General features: G+C 45.2%; 1 protein-coding gene across 1 annotated transcript in view; it reads right to left on the bottom strand.

Annotated features, from left to right (window-relative positions):
* LOC142574883 (uncharacterized) overlaps positions 1-21,137 on the bottom strand; it is a 31,178-nt gene extending 10,041 nt beyond the window's left edge. Inside the window, exons 1-5 of the mRNA XM_075683883.1 lie at positions 21,078-21,137; positions 17,867-17,972; positions 13,400-13,500; positions 10,219-10,556; positions 7,183-7,416 (exon numbers count right to left, since the gene is read on the bottom strand). Of these exons, the coding sequence (XP_075539998.1) occupies positions 7,183-7,416; positions 10,219-10,556; positions 13,400-13,500; positions 17,867-17,972; positions 21,078-21,137 (839 nt within the window). The remainder of the gene's footprint in view (positions 1-7,182; positions 7,417-10,218; positions 10,557-13,399; positions 13,501-17,866; positions 17,973-21,077) is intronic.
* Between the last annotated feature and the right edge of the window lie 262 nt (positions 21,138-21,399).

Genomic DNA, 21,399 nt, shown 5'->3' with positions numbered 1-21,399 from the left:
CTGAACTCTGAGGCACCCCTGGCTTAACGTCAAAGATTGTCGACCTATTTTCTTCAATACTGAGGAACTGGCCGCGATTAGTAAGAAAATCCTCCACCCATTTGATTACACCTGTATCTCCTAAAATAGCCTTTGATTTAATTAACAGTTTTCTATGATTAGCCTCATCAAAGGCCTTTTTGAAGTCAAGGTAGATCACGTCGATTTGTACCTTGCCATCGATAACTTTACTAAAGTTGTGAACACTTTCTAGACATTGTTTTGCGGTTGAGAAGCCCTCGTGAAACCTATGTTCAGAGTTGCTAAGAATATTCTTCTGTGACAAATACACTCGTATGTGCTTAGAAACAATATGTTCTAACACTTTGCAACAGTTTGACGTTAGTGCAATGGGCCGGTAATTGGTTGTAGACGTGGTGTTTTTTTTCTGAATTTATAGCCATTCGCCAGATGTTGCACCACTGCACGACGTTGTTGGGCGCCTTGTTCGACCTTGCCTGGTCTGCTGGAGAGTTTATTTGCTGTAAGAGTACGCAGTCCGATCTGCGAACAAAAGTATGTAGACATCGACGTGGTGTCCTATGTCATTTATATAGATAAGAGGAATAAAAATGGTGCCAGCCCTGAACCTTGCGAAACGCCAGAAACAAGCGAGACGGTGTCAGAAGCGTGGTCCTTATACTGCACGAAATGCCGGCGCTCAGACAAGTAGCCGCCTGTCCATCTAACTATCCCCAAGTATGCAGTTAAGCTTAAAGAGCAATTTAATGGCCTTTGAAACGCGATCAAAAGCCTTCGAGTAGTGGGGAAAATATATCTCTTTGGCTGTCGTCATTAATTCTCTTTGCGAGGTCCTGAAAAAGTTCGACAAATTGAGAAACAGGAGACAGACCATTTCTGAAACCATGCTGGTTATGATGAATAATCTTATTGTTATTGGTTATTAATGTTATTATTAGGTATATTATATTATTGTTATTGTCATTGGTTTCTTGTCATATGATTAATAAAATTCAGTCCTCTCGCTTAACCTCCTTTCCTCTCGTTTATTACATAGCGAGGGTGTCGAATCCGGCAACGCTGACGCCTTCAGGTAGCATGTGTGGGTTTATTGACCAGTCGGCTTGACCCCTCCCCTCCATCCCCCCCCCCCCAAGAAAAAAAATCACGTACTCGTGACGCCTGCGGCAGAAAGGTTGTTCTACATCCTCCGCCAGGTTTGTGAGTGGTGGCGCTGGCTAACGCTCCCAGGGTTCTCGTAGTAAAACATATATACCAAAGTAAGTAGATGCGAAAACGGCGCCGCGGTAGCTCAATTGGTAATGTGAATGTGAATGACGCGTAATGTGAATAATACCACAGCGATCTTGTGCTGTCTAGGAGGCGTTGGCCAAGGGTCTCGACGCGTTCGTTTGCCCGCGAGGAGTTGGTAACTGGAAGGACTGCAAAGCGGCGTTCAATTGGACATTAATACTTTCGCATTCACAACTCCTAAGAGCTTAGGTGTCGTCGGATTTCCTTAGCATGGACACGAATCCCGTGGCATTCGGTACTACGAGCGCAGTGTAACGGTGGCTGCAAAATTTTTGCGCATGCTCAGTCAATGCAGCGTAAAGGAATTGTTACATCTGGCGTATGACGTCACGCCATCGCGTAACTTTACACCCACGATGACGGCCGCACCCTTGCAGTCTGCTTCAACCTCGTAAGTGCGAAGATGAATTTTGTCCACCAGCGCACAGCCACCGGCATGTCAACTCGTGCCCCTAACGGCAATGTGCCACAGGACGCAGCTCGCTCTAACCATTGCGCCATCTTGCAACTGTTGTGCTTGGCAGTTTATATGGGATTTGACACCGCAGACACATAGGTTGCAAGTGGTTGCGTCAGTGCATCTATATAAAAACTACACAACGTTGAATGAGTATGGTCACGTGGGCTTGTTGGTAGATCATGCAATGGCATGAAGTGTAGAGCAGCAAGAAAAAGGACCACATGAGGACACCATACACAGACACACACACTTGTGTAGGCATTTTGTTTCTTCTTGTGTCCTTGTTCTTACCCCGCAACACATCATGTCGTTCCCAGTCAGTCGATCCTTTATCGGATAAGGACGACATTGCTTGCATCACAAAGTTGTTTTTGAAAAGAAGATTCCGTTGCTGGTTCTGCCGATCGTGGCGAGCTTCTTTATAGCTTTCTAAAGCATTTTATCTTGTTTGACTGTCATTGTGTTACCTTATGAGCTACTTTTTAATTATTTACCCGAAAGGGAGCTGGCTTCTATATTGGTTACAAATGGGCCGTCTTGGCATGATGCCTTTCTGAGGTGTATGGACTTTGCTAACTCAGCGAAAAAGATTAATAAAACGAGTTTATTGCTGATATTGTGCGTGGTGTGATATCTCTATTCCAGGACGCATGTCACATTTATCAGGAATCATCCACTGCAGGTTCTTTGCTCCTTGACAGCACGCAAAAAATATGCAGTTTTCTGTTATCTCCAATATCAGACATTCATTTAATGGCTAGATGTTAGTTAAAAGTAAAAACGTTTCACGTATGTACTGTACGATGCTAAAATACAGTCGTATTTGAGTACAATTCAGAAGAAAGTCACTATGTTATGTTGCTGCATTCTTGTGCAAGAGCAGTTTTGCCCAATCTGCGAGAAAGTAATGGTGGCAACTGACGATTTGTTATGCGTAGTAGGATTATAATAGCTTCGCAGAGCAGCAAAATTTTTGTTTCTATTGTCATGTCATTCCACAATTCAGCGTCCTTGCAGAGGTAACGGGGCGGTTGGCGTATGCGCTCCTCGGTCTCTGCCTGTATGTCTTTGTTGTAGCCTTTCTCGTGCCTAAACCCTTTTGCCCTTCCTATGAATGTCGGTATGAACGAGTAGGTGTGGTTTCTGCAAGGCGAACTTTTGTAACTGCCAGAACTTGATCAAAAGCGATACATAAGCTCTTGCCTCGAGCAGGTTTTTAGCTGTGCCATCGCTTGCTTTTGTTTTGCATTTCTGCTTGCAGCTATGATCCGAGAATATACTAGAGCAAAGTGCGGTGACCTTACCGCTTGATATATTCAACTTGCTATTGTGGTATCTACATATTTGTATGTTGATATCGCTGTCATGCACAACGTAGGTGGGTAAGACAGGTTCATTTATCTTTATTTTTATTATTTGCCCGCTATATACAAGCATTTGTCTCACAAACCAGATTTATTTCGAGGGAATTTTCCACGTCTCAATAAATTCTCTCGTCGTATTCGAGTGCTGATTGCCGTGTTATAGTTTGTTAACGAAGCTTCCCCTCAAGTCTAAATATTTTAAGGCAGTTTTCCTAGTCTCTAAAGCCGCTCGAGTTCACGCTGCTCCTCTGGCGGCCATTTTTCCAAGAAATTATGCCTTCCAACCACTCAAAATCGACCGTCGCGGACATCATCAGTCCCTTTCCACGTAAGTATGAGGCTCGGAGCAGGAGCTATGGCGCTTGAAAGTAACCGTTGGCTTGACGAACCAACCGACTGAGCTACTTTTCCGGGCAACATTGAAGGATCACGAGTTCAAATCACATGTTATGTTCCTCTTTTTTCTCCTTCTTTTCTTTCTTTTTAAAGTCTTTTCCTTCATTTTATCACTGTACGGAAACCGTCCTAAAAAAAAATTATATATCCTCAATTATGTGTGGCCACACATGTGCAGGTCATAAATACCAGGTTCTAAATACCATAATAAATAAATTCTAAATACCATTCTAAATAAATTCTAAATACCATTCATAAATACCATAATACCAGGTCAGATCTGTGACGCTGCAGAGGGTGCTAAGAATACCTGGCTCCGGACAGGCCGCCATTGGAATCTGAACCTGGCAACATTTTAACGTTAGAACGCTATCTAGTTAGGCGAGTCTAGCAGTGTTATTGGAGGAATTAGAGGGTAGTAAATGGAATATAATAGGGCTCAGTGAGGTTAGGAGGACAAAAGAAGCATATACAGTGCTAAAAAGCGGGCATGTACTGTGTTACCGGGGCTTAGCGGAGAGACGAGAACTAGGAGTCGGATTCCTGATTAATAAGGAAATAGCTGGTAACATACAGGAATTCTATAGCATTAACGAGAGGGTGGCAGGTCTTGTTGTGAAACTTAATAAGAGGTACAAATTGAAGGTAAAACAAGTCTATGCCCCTACATGCAGTCATGATGACCAGGAAGTCGAAAGCTTTTATGAAGACGTGGAATCGGCGATGGGTAAAGTCAAAACAAAATACACTATACTGATGGGCGACTTCAATGCCAGGGTAGGCAAGAAGCAGGCTGGAGACAAGTCAGTGGGGGAATATGGCATAGGCTCTAGGAATAGCAGAGGAGAATTATTAGTAGAGTTTGCAGAACAGAATAATATGCGGATAATGAACACCTTTTTCCGCAAGCGGGTTAGTCGAAAGTGGACGTGGAGGAGCCCGAATGATGAGACTAGAAATGAAATCGACTTCATACTCTGCGCGAACCCTGGCATCATACAAGATGTAGACGTGCTCGGCAAGGTACGCTGCAGTGACCATAGGATGGTAAGAACTCGAATTAGCCTAGACTTGAGGAGGGAACGGAAGAAACTGGTACACAAGAAGCCAATCAATGAGTTAGCGGAAAGAGGGAAACTAGAGGAATTCCGGATCAAGCTACAGAACAGGTATTCGGCTTTAACTCAGGAAGAGGACCTTAGTGTTGGAGCAATGAACGACTATCTCATGGGCATCATTAAGGAGTGCGCAATAGAAGTCGGTAGTAACGCCGTTAGACGGGAAACCAGTAAGCTATCGCAGGAGACGAAAGATCTGATCAAGAAACGCCAATGTATGAAAGCCTCTAACCCTACAGCTAGAACTGGCAGACCTTTCTAAGTTAATCAACAAGCGTAAGACAGCGGACATCAGGAACTATAATATGGATAGAATTGAACAGGCTCTCAGGAACGGAGGAAGCCTAAAAACAGTGAAAAAGAAACTAGGAATAGGCAAGAATCAGATGTGTGCGCTAAGAGACAAAGCCGGCAATATCGTTACTAATATGGATGAGATAGTTCAAGTGGCTGAGGAGTTCTATAGAGCTTTATACAGTACCAGTGGCACCCACGACGATAGTGGAAGAGAGAATAGCCTAGAGGAATTCGAAATCCCGCAGGTAACGCCAGAAGAAGTAAAGAAAGCCTTAGGAGCTATGCAAAGGGGGAAGGCAGCTGGGGAGGATCAGGTAACAGCAGATTTGTTGAAGGATGGTGGGAAGATTGTTCTAGAAAAACTGGCCACCCTGTATACGCAATGCCTCTTGACCTCGAGCGTACCGGAATCTTGGAAGAACGCTAACATAGTCCTAATCCATAAGAAAGGGGACGCCAAAGACTTGAAAAATTATAGACCGATCAGCTTACTGTCCGTTGCCTACAAAGTATTTACTAAGGTAATCGCAAATAGAATCAGGAACACCTTAGACTTCTGTCAACCCAAGGGCCAGGCAGGATTCCGTAAAGGCTACTCAACAATAGACCATATTCACACGATCAATCAAGTGATAGAGAAATGTGCAGAATATAACCAACCCTTATATATAGCTTTCATTGATTACGAGAAAGCGTTTGATTCAGTCGAAACCTCAGCAGTCATGGAGGCATTACGGAATCAGAGTGTAGATGAGCCATATGTAAAGATACTGGAAGATATCTATAGCGGCTCCACAGCCACCGTAGTCCTACACAAAGAAAGCAACAAAATCCCTATAAAGAAAGGCGTCAGACAGGGAGATACGATATCTCCAATGCTATTCACAGCATGTTTACAGGAGGTATTCAAAGGCCTGGAGTGGGAAGAATTGGGGATAAAAGTTTGCAGGGAATACCTTAGCAACTTGCGATTCGCTGATGATATTGCCTTGCTTAGTAACTCAGGAGAGCAATTGCAATGCATGTTCATTGACTTGGAGAGGCAAAGCAGAAGAGTGGGTATAAAAATTATTCTGTAGGAAACTAAAATAATGTTTAACAGTCTCAGAAGAGACCAGCAATTTACAATAGGCAGCGAGGAACTGGAAGTGGTAAGGGAATACATCTACTTAGGGCACATAGTGACGGCGGATCCTGATCATGAGACGGAAATAATCAGAAGAATAAGAATGTGCTGGGGTGTGTTTGGCAGGCATTCTCAGATCATGAACAGCAGGTTACCATTATCGCTTAAGAGAAAAGTGTATAATAGCTGTGTCTTACTAGTACTCACCTACGGGGCAGAAACCTGGAGGCTTATGAAAAGGGTTCTACTTAAATTGAGGACGACGCAACGAGCTATGGAAAGAAGAATGATGGCTGTAACGTTAAGTGATAAGAGCAGATTGGGTGAGGGAACAAACACGAGTTAATGACATCTTAGTGGAAATCAAGAAAAAGAAATGGGCATGGGCAGGACATGTAATGAGGAGGGAAGATAACCGATGGCCATTAAGGGTTACGGACTGGATTCCAAGGGAAGGGAAGCGTAGCAGGAGGCGGCAGAAAGTTAGGCGGGCGGATGAGATTAAGAAGTTTGCAGGGACGACATGGCCACAATTAGTAAATGACCGGGGTTGTTGGAGAAATATGGGAGAGGCCTTTGCCATGCAGTGGGAGTAACCAGGCTGATGATGATGATGATGATGATGATGATGATGATGATGAAATCTAAAAAAATAAGCTGACTAGCTCACCTGGAAGTACATTTTATGAACTGTTGCTGTCACTGTTTGCAACCATGCCAATTGCACTTCGAATTTCATTTCATTTTGAGGAAAGATTAACTTCTTCTAAATTTCTGTTGGTTCCCGACCATGAGAGGAATTTAAGCGCACACTTCAACGGCCGTCGGAGATTAGCTGTCGCCATTATAGCTTCTCGTTCATTGATGTCTTCGTTGCCCGTCACTAAATTGGGTTGTCATTATAGTACAATGAAAGGGTCCGTACGTATTTGTACCAAAACTACGAGCGTGAAATAAAAAGAATGAATATCTCACTTTGCATTACAATGTGGTACGCAATGCATCAATTCGACGTGTCATATTACTGCTCATATCTAATCCAGCCACAGTGCCTGCTTACATCAACAGCACGCATGCCAAGTTGCTTTACCAATAAGCTGTCGTTACCTGAAGCATTGTCGAGGTGTGCTGAGGCGGGTGTCGAGTGCAAGTCCATGGATCCAGAAACCCTCGCCGTCCTTGTGACAGCCATTGGGCACTGGACGCGGCGTAGAACCTCGAAACACGCGCTCCGAACCTTGGCCAGACCCTCTTCCACGCAATACCTGAGCTGAACCCATGGGCGGTCCTCGGCACCGGTTGGGAAGAGGAGTACCGTAATGCTCCAACCCCTGCGAGCTGCTGCGAAGTGTAGCGTATGTTCTTGTATACTTATCATGGCTGAACAAACTGGCTCGATAAAAAAGAAATATTCAGGACACAACTACAGTGATTGCGCGCCTGCTGTTCGTTTTGGGGTGAGTAAGCAGTTTCATTGCGGTCCTAGATGAATTAATAAAGTTACTCGATATTTTTAAATACAGAACCTTCAATATAAACCATCATTCTAGAAGGCAGTAAAGAGCAGAATTCTAAAACATAGAAAACACGCGAGGAAAAAACCACAGCGTTCGAGGGAGATTGAACATCGGAGCACATTCATGACAGAGAGAGAGAGAGAGACCGATTATGATAAACGTTTATAATGAGCAAGCGCAGTTTGCGGCTTAGGTGGGTGTTCTTATTGCAGGCAGCCATGGGCCGTAGCCATCTCCTGTGCTTATTCGATCAGGCTACGCTGTCTCTTCGGGTCCGGGTATGATCACACGTTAACCTTTTGGAGACAATATATTTTTGAAATTTTAAGGGGTGCTACGCGTTCTAATAATAACACAAACCGACTAAGAAGAAAGGAAGTAGCCGTTGCCAGAAAATAATTGAAAAGTATTGCTTGAAAGTTGTTCAGTTTAACAGAAACGTTCATAGCCTGCACATCAGACTCAGTGGTACATCATCAGTGGTACATCGTCAGAGGTACATCATCGGAATTCAGTGGTAGTGATCGATGGTCGTACACCTCAGAATAATTTGTCAGCATCATAAACTGAGACAGTCAATCTATCGAAAGCGCATTAGAAGACAACTGCAGGCGAAGTGACCTCTATTTCTTGTTTATAGAAGACGCCATAATAGTCCTGATGGTTCCTGCCTCATGTAGTCCCGCATGATGTTAGAATCATCAAAAGACAAGGCGTCTGCCTCTGAAAGACATTAAACAGGTTACAGTAGGAACAGTAATGTCAGCATTTGCATGAAAACAACAACAAAAGAACATGTTGTTCACACATGTATTTAAGAAGAAATAAGCGTGATGACACTTCGAACGCTGACTGAAACGCAACCTTTACATTGAAATGCAAAGCATTTTCGCATTGCAGTGAAGGCCACATTTACAGACGCCGTCAGAAAAAGTGACGTGCAGTTTTCCCAATGAAAAATTACCGTATTTATTTGGCTCTAGGCTATCGGAAATTCTAGGTCGAACTGCTCAATTCGAAATCCCAGAAGCTAAACAAACATTCTTAATTCTACACCGAAGGAAAAAATTCAACATCTTCGGGATCTCACATTTCTGCGTTTCTCACACGATCACATTAGCCAGGACGTCATGCTATGCCACCATGACCCAGTTCACTATACCTCACTAAGCGAACAGAGCATGTCAAAGTTGACAGGCACGTCTCACGTTGACAGAACGTCTCAACTTGTTCTGAGCGGCGCTACGTGAGCTTGCGATCTCCTTCGCCTGTATAATAACAGCCCTAGGGAAGTTGCGATATTCTGTGTGTGCTTATGAAATCAAGAACATGTTCTTTCACCTAGTGGTATTGGTCTTTCTGAGGTCCACAGTGTCTGGCGGTTGCGGCCAAACCGCACGCTCGAATCAAAACCAGCCCCTTGATTTCCTGCATTGGTTGTTAAACAAAAGTATCAGCCTAGATTCAAGTAAGACAGTAAGTCATGAAAGCGATACCGACATCTGGGTCATTGATGGCATCGCATAACTGCTTTCGAGAGTAAAAATGCACTCTAGTCAGACGTGGCGGCAAGATATGCGTCATATACACTTTCAAGAGACGTGCTGGCGGAAGAGGGTGAAAGAACCCCCCCCCCCCCTTCGGAGCTTCCATGGGACGATTTTAATTATAAAGATTGTTGCCTCATAAAGAGCTGAGAATCACAAATATTTCAAAGATTGTGCAAATTGCACACTTGGATCAATAAGCCATCGAAATTACTTTTTCTGCGCTAAATATGCATAAATTGCTTCTCCTTAGCTGCCACGTACTTTATCATCAGCATTTATCCAAACAGCGGGATTATCATATATTTATGTAAAAGCTGCTACTTCTTTCAAACTAAACACAATGTTTTCCGAGCGTTCATTGCAGTCTCTCACCAATTTGTAAGGTGTTCCTTCGGAGTACATTTTCTTTATGGAGTATCAGTTCCTGAGTTAAGCAATTCTAGAGGGGCTACGGGATTTCTACACACTTGTCTTTTCGGCGCAGTCGATCCGATGCTTTACAGTGTCCAGTGCCCCTTCGCCTGGCAAACCCGGAATTATCTCATGCCTGCGACACGCTTGGCTTGACGCATGCACCCTGGTAACACCAGTGTTGTGCATGCCATACCTGTACAGTTAGCTTCCCATTTCTTCCCAGCTAGGGTTCTGTATTCGCAGTTGGCTTTGAAACCACTGGACAATGAGCTGCTACTTTTATATATTTGATCAATTGGACGAAAGCGTCCTAACATTAAGTCAACATAAGTATCCTCTGTTTGAAGTTCAAGCTCGTTTGTCTCATTCGCCTTCTTTCTCTTGAGGCTTTCCCAGATTCATACTTAGGTTTGCTGTTCAAATGGCTTTTTATTTCGCTGTTATTGCTTTTGCCTCATCTCAATTCTTTGCAGTGGCGCGCACAAGGCAACGGAGCAAGCCGAATGAAGTTTCTGCACTGTATCCGGCAATGTATCCGATGAAATGTCGTTAGAGCCCCCTAACATCCATTCCTGTAAAATCCTGATTAAAGCGACCGTGATGAGGCATCATTTTGACGCTACGAGGAAGGGAAAGGAATACGAGCTAAATATAGGGCGTACCTGGGTTGTGGTGTGGCCGTGCTTGGTCGATGTGAAGGACACTTGAGTGTATCGTGCTCCCGCAAGCGCTTGTACAGCTGGAGTCTGCGGCGACTCCAGACGCGACAGCCGTGAGCAGCATACTCGAGGCTTCTCTGGACATCACTGGCAGTGGTTCCTTCCAGACGTCCCCGTAGATACTGGTGCTCTCGCAATTTCGGCCGCGGCTCCAGTGCGAGGCCAGGAGGCGCCTTGGGCCTTCCACCTCTCGGTGTTTCCGTCTTCGGACTTGCAGACGGAGGAGACAGGCGTGAGGACTCTCCGTTCCAGGTGATCACTGCAAACTCCTGATGAACTTCCTGGAAAACGAAGCAGTAATGGTAACCTTAAATAGGAAGTAATTGAAGTAGGGTTTGCAATATGAATAATGGGTTATATGTACGCTAAATATCGCCTTCGATGCATGGGTATCTATTGCCGCCTGGTACCTTTACCACATACCCAGGCAGCTTATAGCCTGGCGCAGCAAAGCAGGGAATGTCGCGTGCAAATATATATATATATATATATATATATATATATATATATATATATATATATATATATATATATATATATATATATATATATATATATATTGCTGCTGTTGATGAGACTGAAGAAGTCCACTTTGGGCCAGAATCTAAGTATGGTCCTTTTCAAGAAAATAAACACAAGCATATAGCAATCACTTCTGATTTTACTAGGGCTATAATATATTCAGAAACGTTTTTAGTAAAGGAATGAAAACTACGTACGGATGGTCACCACAAAGATAAACGAAATCAAGCAGCTTCATCATTAACGACCCTATAATGAGGTCTTTCATTTCACAAAAAGAAGAGAACATGGACGCAGACGAACGGAGGACAATCGTTTATTGCGCTTCATCCGTCTGCGTCCCTGTTGTTTCTTTTTCTTTTCTAATTTTTGCCAGAATGAAACTCATCGCTGCATAATCATGAACGGGCCCCTGATCACTAACGTGCCCATGCAGCCCTTTTCATTGCTTTACTTACTGAGATTTCTTTGCAAATGCAGTTCTCCGGTAAGCCTGATGTTGTACGGCAGGGAGGAAGTTTTCCGAAGAGGGGAAATTGTGCTAGTTATCATTGTAAGTACGTACTGATACCTATAGTGTGTGGAAGCTGAGGTACGAGTTTACTCACCAGCCTGCTAATTGCTTTGCTGGTGTTCACTGCGGCTAGGCGATCGATATGCTGACAATCTGATTAAAAGAATGACGCTTTCACCGTGATCACTTTTAATATCAGGATTATTCGGTAGCGATTTCGTGTAGAAAAGCAGGGAAGCTTGTGAACCAACGCCCGCGCTTAACCTAGCCACCAAGGGAAGGAACGACAGATTGAGCGTCAATTGGCCCAATTATGCATCGCTTGGGCGTCTCTGAGGATAGAAGTCGCCCCCGCACGTTGGATTCCGACTTCAAAGTACAGGGTCTCCAACCCAGCCTTAGCCAAGCTTGTAAAACACAAAATGTGCCATATACGATTGCACGACAAGCGGGGTATATCCTCTTCTGTGCTCTTACAGCCATGGCCCCATGCGTCGCAGGCTTACAAAGTGACGCAGGCACTGCTACGTTTGATGAAAGCGACGGGGCTCTGTTACCGATTGTAGGCGTGAAGTTGTGGACATCCTCAGGTACTCAAACTGATAGTACCTTCATCCCTCCCTCTCCTTTCTCCCCTTGAACACCTTCCCCTGTGTAGGGTAGCAAACCGGGTATGCGTCTGGTTGACCTCCCCTACCTTTCCTTCCTTCATTTTCATCCTCCTCCTACAGCAGCGGGATAATTTTAGCCTACTTATTGCCTGGTTAAATATACAACTGTAATTACTCAAAGCTTATCTTAGCAATAAGGGCATAATTTACGCTAGGGGGGAAAGGATCTGAAAAAAAAAAGAAAAGCTCCCCTCATTGTCTGACACGGCAACGGTGACTTTGAGGGGCGAGCTGTCTGCGCTTGCTTCCGCTGATCGCGAGTTGCGCTCCGTATTCCGCGGGCGATCGCTGCCTACGCGTTGACCACGTGGTTGCCGAGTGAAGCAGAAAGCGTACTTCCTTCCAATCTAATGACGGTGGCTTGCGGGCACTTGACTACGCGGTTCTTTTCATACTTCCCAACATGTGAAGCGCTGACAACGCCGTAATGTCTCAAACGTATGCATATTGGGGCACTGCTTTATTTAACCGCTCGGCTAAGGGAAGCTTGGACTCCTTGCATATCAGAAGAGGAAAAATGGTGAACTACCAATTCACACCCGCTGTGGCGGCGTACTGACTATGGCGTTGCGCTGCTAAGCCCGAAGACGCGGCAACGAATGCCCGCCACAACTGCGGCATTTTAATGAGGGCGAAATGCTAGAACACCCATGTGCCGTGCATGACATGCAGGTTAAAGAAGCACAGGTGGGGGAAATAAATACCATAGCGTGCTTCATGCTCTTATCGTGGTTTTGGCTCGTAAAGCCCTAGGATGTATTTCAACATTAGCAATCAGGTCCTTCGTCTCTCTGAGCTTGCTTCTATAATATGCTACATTGGCCAAAGGTAGTCTACCAACTCTCCAAAACCATGACATTACTGCACTTACGAGCGGATCCATGCGAGCACATGTTTAGTACAGCTTTATTACAGTATACTGTTAATAGGGAAAGGAACTGCTCGTAAATTTACTGCTACATAAGGCTAACAAACTCCTGATGTTTCCGCAGCTGGAACTTCAATTTGGTCGCAATGAGCTAGATCCGCTTGACACGTCTAATCGCGCAAATTCCGACTGACAGGGGAATATTCAAATGACATGGCTTACTTTTCCTGCCAGGTTTACGTACATAAATTCCCAGTGTTGCTTATTTACTTTGCTCGCGAACATAGCTCCATGAAATGCAAATAATCGATAATTTAACGAATGAAAGGTTTTCCGTTAGTTGCGTTGGTCTTTGCAAGTCGATACCCAGCCCCAATCCCATTGCGTTCACTTACAAAGGCTTTAATAGCGCACAATAGTATTAAGCCTTCTCGGCTGCGGTATACTCGTAAAAGTGAGTCCGGCGCGCGATAATCCAGCTGAGGCTGCTGGCATGCAGTCTGTCGGTCCACCACCAAAGAATTTCGAATGGAAAATGTTGTTCCTTACCGAAAGGCGTTGCTTTGCAGGCACCGACGAGCGTGGAACACGGGCGGCAGTGCGCGGGCCAATTGCGCGAGGGCATGCTCGCTGTCTTCGTGACGCTCGCGCTGTTCTCGCATACGTAATGATGATTAGAAGAAGAAGAAGATTAGCTCAGCTTTTCCTGAACGATTCCTAGGCTTTTGAGGCTTTTATTTCTTTGAGTTTTCTAAAGTTAAGTTACTTAATTGGAGCAGCTTTGCCTGTGCATGTTATTTTTATCGCATCCACTTTTAGAACGGAAGAGGCAACAAATGGAACTTAGAGTCACTCTAAACTATAAACCCGAAACCTCTGGCGAACGTCGCATGGATTCGACGCCAACGCTGCAGGGTAATTGTTAGCAACACTTATGAAATATGAGCACGAAAACTGGCGTCGAAGATTATCCATTCAGGATGGCAATAGGAGTGAAAATTCACTGACAACCGCTTCGGTTATGCGTAAATCTTGACCGATAGTGCTTTTCATGTTGTTTTGGATTCCCTAGAAGTATTCCTTACTGAGAACATCATGATATGTCGCTTTCATTTTTACACACATGCGCATGGTACTCTAAAATCCCCAAGGTATCGCTCCTGTAACCTGGATTTCTGGAAACAACAGTTATGAATTGTGTACTAATCCTGGGGTTTCACGTGCGAAAACCGCGATCTGATTATGAAGCACGCCGTAATGGGGAGATCCGCATTGTTTTATACCACCAGAGGACCTTTTATCGATCCTCCAATGCGCGGACTACAGGCGTATTTGCACTTCATCATCATCAGCAGCAGCAGCAGCAGCAGTAACAGCCTGGTTACGCCCACAGCAGGGCAAAGGCCTCTCCCATACTTCTCCAACTACCTTTGCGCAATAACTTTTTGTGACAATCAAGATTACTTTTTGCGTGGACAAGATTACTCTTGCGTGTATTGCGTCTGCAGTGTGCATCCGCATATTGGACAACGTGCATACAGTGTCTCATTGTACCATAGCATAGTCACACGCCACCTACCTTTCCCTGTATTTCCCACTTCCCCTTTCCCCAGTGAGGAGTAGCAGGATAGAGACACGTTCTCCAGGCCGACCTCTCCTCCTTTCTCTTCAATAAAATCTACTCCTCCTCCTCCGGTCATGTACTAATTGTGGCCATGTCGTCCCTGCAAACTTCTTAATCTCATCCGTCCACCTAACTTTCTGCCGCCCTCTGCTACGCTTCCATTCCCTTGGGATCCAGTCCGTAACCCTTAATGACCATCGGTTATCTTCCCTCCTCATTACATGTCCTGCCCATGCACCATTTCTTTTTCTTGATTTCAACTAAGATATCATTAACTCGCGTTTGTTCCCTCACCCAATCTGCGCTTTTCTTATCCCTTAAGGTTACACCTATCATTCTTCTTTCCATAGCTCGTTGCGTCGTCCTCAATTTAGGTAGAACCCTTTTCGTAAGCCTCCAGGTTTCTGCCCCGTAGGTGAGTACTGGAAAGACACAGCTGTTATACACTTTTCTCTTGAGGGATAATGGCAACCTGCTGTTCATGATCTGAGAATTCCTGCCAAACGCACCCCAGCCCATTCTTATTCTTCTGATTATTTCCGTCTCATGATTCGGATCCGCCGTCACTACGTGCCCTAAGTAGATGTATTCCTTTACCACTTCCATTTCCTCGCTGCCTAATGTAAATTGCTGTTCTCTTCCGAGACTGTTAAACATTACTGTAGCTTTCTGCAGATTAATTTTTAGACCCACCCTTCTGCTTTGCCTCTCCAGGTCAGTGAGCATGCATTGCATTTGGTCCCCTGAGTTACTAAGCAAGACAATATCATCAGCGAATCTCAAGTCACTAGGGTATTCTCCATTAACTCTTATCCCCAATTCTTCCCAATCCAGGTCTCTGAATACCTCCTGTAAACATGCTGTGAATAGGATTGGAGTGATCGTGTCTCCCTGCCGGACGCCCTTCTTTATTGGGATTTTGTTGCTTTCTCTATGGAATACTACGGTGGCTGTGCAGCCGCTAGAGATATCTTTCAATATTTTTACATATGGCTCGTCGCACCCTGATTCCGTAACGGCTGCGTGACTGCTCTGATTCCGACTGAATCAAACGCTTTATCGTAATCAATGAAAGCTATATAGAAGGGTTGGTTATATTCCGCACATTCCTCTATCACCTGATTGATAGTGTGAATATGGTCTATTGTTGAGTAGCCTTTACGGAAACCTGCCTGGTCCTTTGGTTGACAGAAGTCTAAGGTGTTCCTGATTCTATTTGCGATTACCTTTGTAAATACTTCGTAGGAAACGGACAGTAAGCTGAGCGGTCTATCATTTTTCAAGTCTTTAGCGTCCCCTTTCTTATGGATTAGGATTATGTTAGCGTTCTTCCAAGATTCCGGTACGCTCGAGGTCATGAGGCATTGCGTATACAGGTGGCCAGTTTTTCTAGAACAATCTGCCCACCATCCTTCAACAAATCTGCCGTTACCTGATCCTCCCCAGCTGCCTTCCCCTTTTGCATAGCTCCCAAGGCTTTCTTTACTTTTTCCGGTGTTACTGGTGGGATTTCAAATTCCTCTAGACTATTTTCGTCGTGGGTGCTAGTTTTACTGTAAAGTAGCTGCAGAACTCTGCAGCTACTTTACACTTGGCCCTCATCTAAATGCGGCCTCCGCGGCCCGAATTTGATGCCGCGACTTTGTGCTTAGCAGCGCAACACCGCTAAGACACAACAGCGGATGTTATGAACTGTCAAGTCCACGGCGTGTTCATAGACTGTCGTAATGCTGACTCACGGTGAGTTCCACGAGAACTCCCCTGCTACCATACAGAAACACTGGAGAAGGTTAAAGGATATCTCACACCTTGTTTGCACTCGCGCTATGCGAAGTAGTAAGGCCGACGGACTTGGAAGCACTACGGCCACGAGACGCCTCTTTAGCGAGCGCCATGCAAGGAGGCTTTTGCTGATCTTGCATTTACTTCCTGGCGCATTTTTATTGCTCATTTGCAATGCGAACCATCAAGAACTGCCAAGCGCACGTGCACCGCTATGCGGACGCCTGTTGACGCTTATAAGAGGGCGCCACAACGCACGTTGCGGGCCCCTCAACTGTTATTAATGCAGATATATGTATATGGTACATACGATGATCAATATGGACGATTCTCACCGTTCATCGTCGCCAAATAGCTTGAAACTGGTAGCCGCAAGATTTTTGGGTACATCACAGGGAACAACTTTTTTTTTTACGTTTTGTCGTGTCGTGCTTGATCGTGAGTTTCAAGAACCACCAAACCAGATGGACCCATCTACTAACTGCTAACTACACGTACGTGTCAAGAAAACAAAGAATGACTGAAAGGGAGAAATAAAGACAGAAAGAAAGAAGGAAGGAAAGAAAACACCGGTCGGACAACATCGGCGCTGTAGCGTAAAGCTATCCCAATCTGTCTCTATTTCATTTCCGCCGTTAGTCCTGCGCAACTGGTCAAATTTCGCTTGTCTGATCAAGTGACGTCACGAAACCGCAAAATATCCCTGTCCCAAAATTACCTGTACTCACTGATTGTGCATAATTAGGCTGAATAAAATGAAAAAAAAAATCTACAGGTTTGTCGCCAATACTCCTCCGCTATTCGTAAAAATAATTTCCGGTTGTGTCCACTGAGCTTGTCTGTCACGCGACGTCATGACACAGCAACAACTCACCACGTCAAGGTGACGTGTACGCACAAAAGGTCATTATCGGCCAAACAAAACGAATTTTTTTCAGGGCACAACACTTAGGCGCGCTCTCCTGCTCTGAGCGTCGGCGTCCCTCGGCGTAACCGAGTGAACGAGCACTGGGAAGGATGAAAGAGCGAACGCGGAGCACAGTGGGCGATGAAAGACTGCGATAGCGAAGAGAGCCAGAGGAGGCTTACTTAGGAGTAGGGTGCAGGGGAAGCATCCAAAGGAAAGCGGAGGAGGAGAGTATCGCGAAACGGTGAGGACGAAAGCGGAGTGTCGCACGAGGCTCGCTCTACGGTTGCGACCAAGACATGCGGCCTTATGCGGCCGATACCTTATATGGAAGCAAAGTGCATGCGCGGGCCACGGGCGAACTGCGCATGCGCTACTTCGCCTGCACTGCGGCCGCTATAGAATGCGCTGCGAGCGAGGCGCGCGTTCCCGTGTTCATGCTTTCATGTCGCAGTCTTTCACCCCCCGCTGCGCTCCGCGTTTGCTCCTTCGTCCTTCGCTTTGCTCGTTCTCTCCGTTATGCCGAGGTAGGACGAGGGATGCCGAGGCACGACGACGCCCAACACAGGAACGGGTGCCTCAGGGCTGCGTTGGAAAAGCAGGCAAGTGGTGGTATGCGCACGAAGGAAATTGGGGTAGTGCTTTAGTAAGCAGGCAACATCCACTAGTTTTTTCTCGCATTAAGCACAAACGTGTAACTCACCAGCATTCTCCACAACGTTATGAGAAACATTGTGGCAGAGATGTATCGATGATGACCCGGTGGCAATGCATGCCCCGATGTTCGGGAAGGGTGGTACAGCAGCCACCTGAGGAATGAAAATAGCGATTCAACGTTTAACGCAGAAATAAATCATTGCGACACTTTTTATAGTACGATAAACAAGGAGCAATGAATTTAGTAAAAACTATAAAGTCTGGAGACGGCAAACGAGATTCCATAGGTCGACAAGTGCCGCTTTTAATGAAGCCTTGGAAAGCGCACGTATATTGTTCTTCAGGCGCTTAATCATAGGCATACACGATGAATAAATGTCTGGTCATGACTAAGTATGAGAGTCTGTCAACTCAAACTCTTACATCAAAGAATGTATGGCACATAAAATGAGGGGGTGTTCGCTCACAGATTTCCTTTCCACTTCATATCTTGTGCGTATTCTGTATTCTTCATCCTCTCCGGGTTTTACGTAGAAAGTAGACTACAGCTAGCATACGGCTATCTACGCCTGCTGTGCTCCATACAGAACGCATGCATGCCCGCTTCTGAGAGACCGGCTCCCTACGTGAACCAAGCAAGCACACAGCGGAAGTAATAGCGCATGCACACTTGGTGAGTGTGAAAAAAAAGAAAGAAATAAAAAAAATACGCGTCCCCCCAACTTAACTCAGGCGACGAAAAAATATTGCGTTAATTGTTTTGCAAATATTTGAGCAGTAATCTGAGCAAATTCTGATCAAAGGTATAAAACATAGTCACTGGCGAACTCTCAATAAAGATTTCGTAAGTGTAGTAGCTAGATGTCTTCAATAGTGCAGATTAAAATTTCGGGGGTTTCTTAAAGGCCATCTTAACAGGTTTGGAAATTTTAAGCAGACGAGTGCAACGTATACATCACGTGCTGACGGTCCTGCCTGCAAGGTATATCAGTTCTGCGCGCCCGCCAGAAAACCACTGAAATTTCCAACCAAAAGCCATGCCACGCCCCCTCTCTCTCTCTCTCTTGAGAGAGAGAGAGAGAGAGAAATGTGCCCTATCAACCACTGCCAAGGTCATACGCACAAATGCCGTTACGCAAAACGCATTGCAACCTGCGCCACTCGCCATGACGCGTGACCTAAGTCCGCGCGGAAGCCGTAACGCCACCGCTATAATACACCGCGCCGAAGAAAAAAAAAGAAAAACGATGGAACTAAGTGCCTTTATGAGCTTTTCCAAAAAAAAAACTGTTCTAGGGACTTAAGATGGAACCGGGCTCGCCGAAGAAACATCCTCTGGGTCCTCGGCTCCAGTATGGTAGAAGGCAGGGAAGGAACACCGCTTGCGGATGACAGTCGAGGCACAGGGAGAGAGTGTCTCCGTTGACAGTGACGCACCTCATGGTAGAAGCAAAGTTGATTTCTTCTATCTCCACCAATATCGAGCCGATTAGAAATATTATTGCGGTAATATGTTACTGAGACGCAATTTCACAACTTTCAATGTGGAACCAAAATTTGCAGTGGAGCCAGGAGTAGGGCCTTTTAAGAGATTCTGCAGGTGTCATGGGTTCCCTAAGAGACGCGTGAAGGTTCCAATATGTCATTTTAGAACCTCGGAACACTGCAGTTTGCACGTTGCTGTTCTCTCGATGCTACTGATGCAAACACATAAAAAGCATCCACTGCACTATTGTCTGGTGACACCGCATGCTCGCACATACGAGCCATGCTTGACTTGCCGTCGTAGAGAGCACCTTATCACGGTTATCCATATCTGGTCGTCCAATCTCTGTGATCGTTCAATGGGTCGGACGAAATCCCTGTAATATTTTTGGCAACACGCTGCAAAGACCCAAAATATTAACTCAATTCTTTCTGTTGGCAAACGCTCCATTATCTTGTTGCTGTTTTTTTTTTCGTTTCATTGGTGCAAGGATTGGTGCAAGTAGCCGCCGTTTCAGTGGCTACGTAAAATGGCACAAATCTCTCTGTTAGAAAATTGGCATCACGATGCGGTTAGCCTTCTTTCCCTTCGGAAGCCTCTCCTTAGGCATAAAAATGTAGTTAACTTTCACTGCACATGTGAAGGAGACATAACAAGCCACCTGGAGTTTCATTGCGAACAACAACGTGATTTTATTAATTATTACATTCTGTATTATTTCCTTCTTTATTTTTTATTTTTTTTGACCCGCCGTGGTTGCTTAGTGGCTATGGTGTTGGGCTGCTACGCATGGAGGGCGCGGGATCAAATCCTGGCCATGGCGGTAGCATTTCGATGGGGGCGAAATGCAAAAACGCCTGTGTACTTAGATTTAGGTGCACGCTAAAGAACCCCTGGTGGTCGAAATTTCCGGAGTCCCCCACTACGGCGTGCCTCTTAATCAAAAAGTGGTTTTCGCACGTAAAACCGTATAGTAATTTTGTTTTTGTTTTATTTCTACAAACACCTCGTTTGTCATGGACGGACCTGATAATGTACCTGGTTTTATCTGAGACTCCACCACTTAGCCCTTGAAGGTTTATTTTGGTCATAATGGTACATTTAAATTTTCCACTGTCATGTGACACACCCCATGTGGTCGCAGTAAATGTCCAGAAATCTGTCATCGTACCCCAGCGCTGCATTTTGATGCCAGGACTATACTGAAGGCTGAGTTAGTAGCAGATAAAAAACAGAAAAGCCAAATATACAGGCGTTCTCGGTGCAGTTAGACTCTGTAGATAGAATAGATAGATAGGTTCTGTCTTGGCTGGTCTATTCGCTTGTCAACTAACACTATTTTGTTCTATTCCACCACCCACACCTTGTTTTCGTGGTCGCAAAACTGAAAGTGAAGATTGCGTAGTCTGGAGACCCACGCCTGGTTGTACGAAAACAATCGTGGTAGCTTTTCGCCTAGAAAAGAAACAAAGCTACGTTTTCACGGCGAAATGCTGCCACGATCATTTGATGACAGTTTGCTTTGTTTCCAAAGAAACAGAAAATCACGTTGCCTATTAGACGCACACAACGGCCCGCGCCCACACGCACAAGAACCTTCGCATCAATCGCATGCCGGCGTCGCGGCATCGAGATTTTCAGGCAACCAGGCACACTTGAACGAGAGACGCTCGTGCGCGTCCCCGTGTATGTGGAAGCCATAGGAAACCAAGACGCAACCCATGTGGGCCACACTTTTGACGGCTCGATAGACGCGATAGGGCAGTCGTACCAGCACTTGCTGGCGATCGCGAATCTCTTGGATGCGCTTCACTTCGCGGTAGAGCCTCATCTTGTGTCTGCTCCTACTTTAACTTCGGTCACAAATTGGATCAGCCGGTCACGTGAGAGCGCCACGGTACTCGATTTCTACAGATTTTGTAAGAACCGGCCAAAACAACACAGTAGTGGTATACCAACAATAAGAACACCATTCTCCCGCTCCATGCTATACTGTTAAAAGCAAATTGTCGAAGGTAGACTTACCTTGCATTCAAAGCTGGCGATCAGAGTGATTGAACTTCATGAAGGTCCGCATTTACAAGAATCATCTT

This window comes from Dermacentor variabilis, chromosome 1, assembly GCF_050947875.1.
Source record: "Dermacentor variabilis isolate Ectoservices chromosome 1, ASM5094787v1, whole genome shotgun sequence".
NCBI lineage: Eukaryota > Metazoa > Arthropoda > Arachnida > Ixodida > Ixodidae > Dermacentor > Dermacentor variabilis.
The sequence above is the reverse complement of the archived record's forward strand: the minus strand, read 5'-3'. Positions and strand labels throughout refer to the sequence as shown.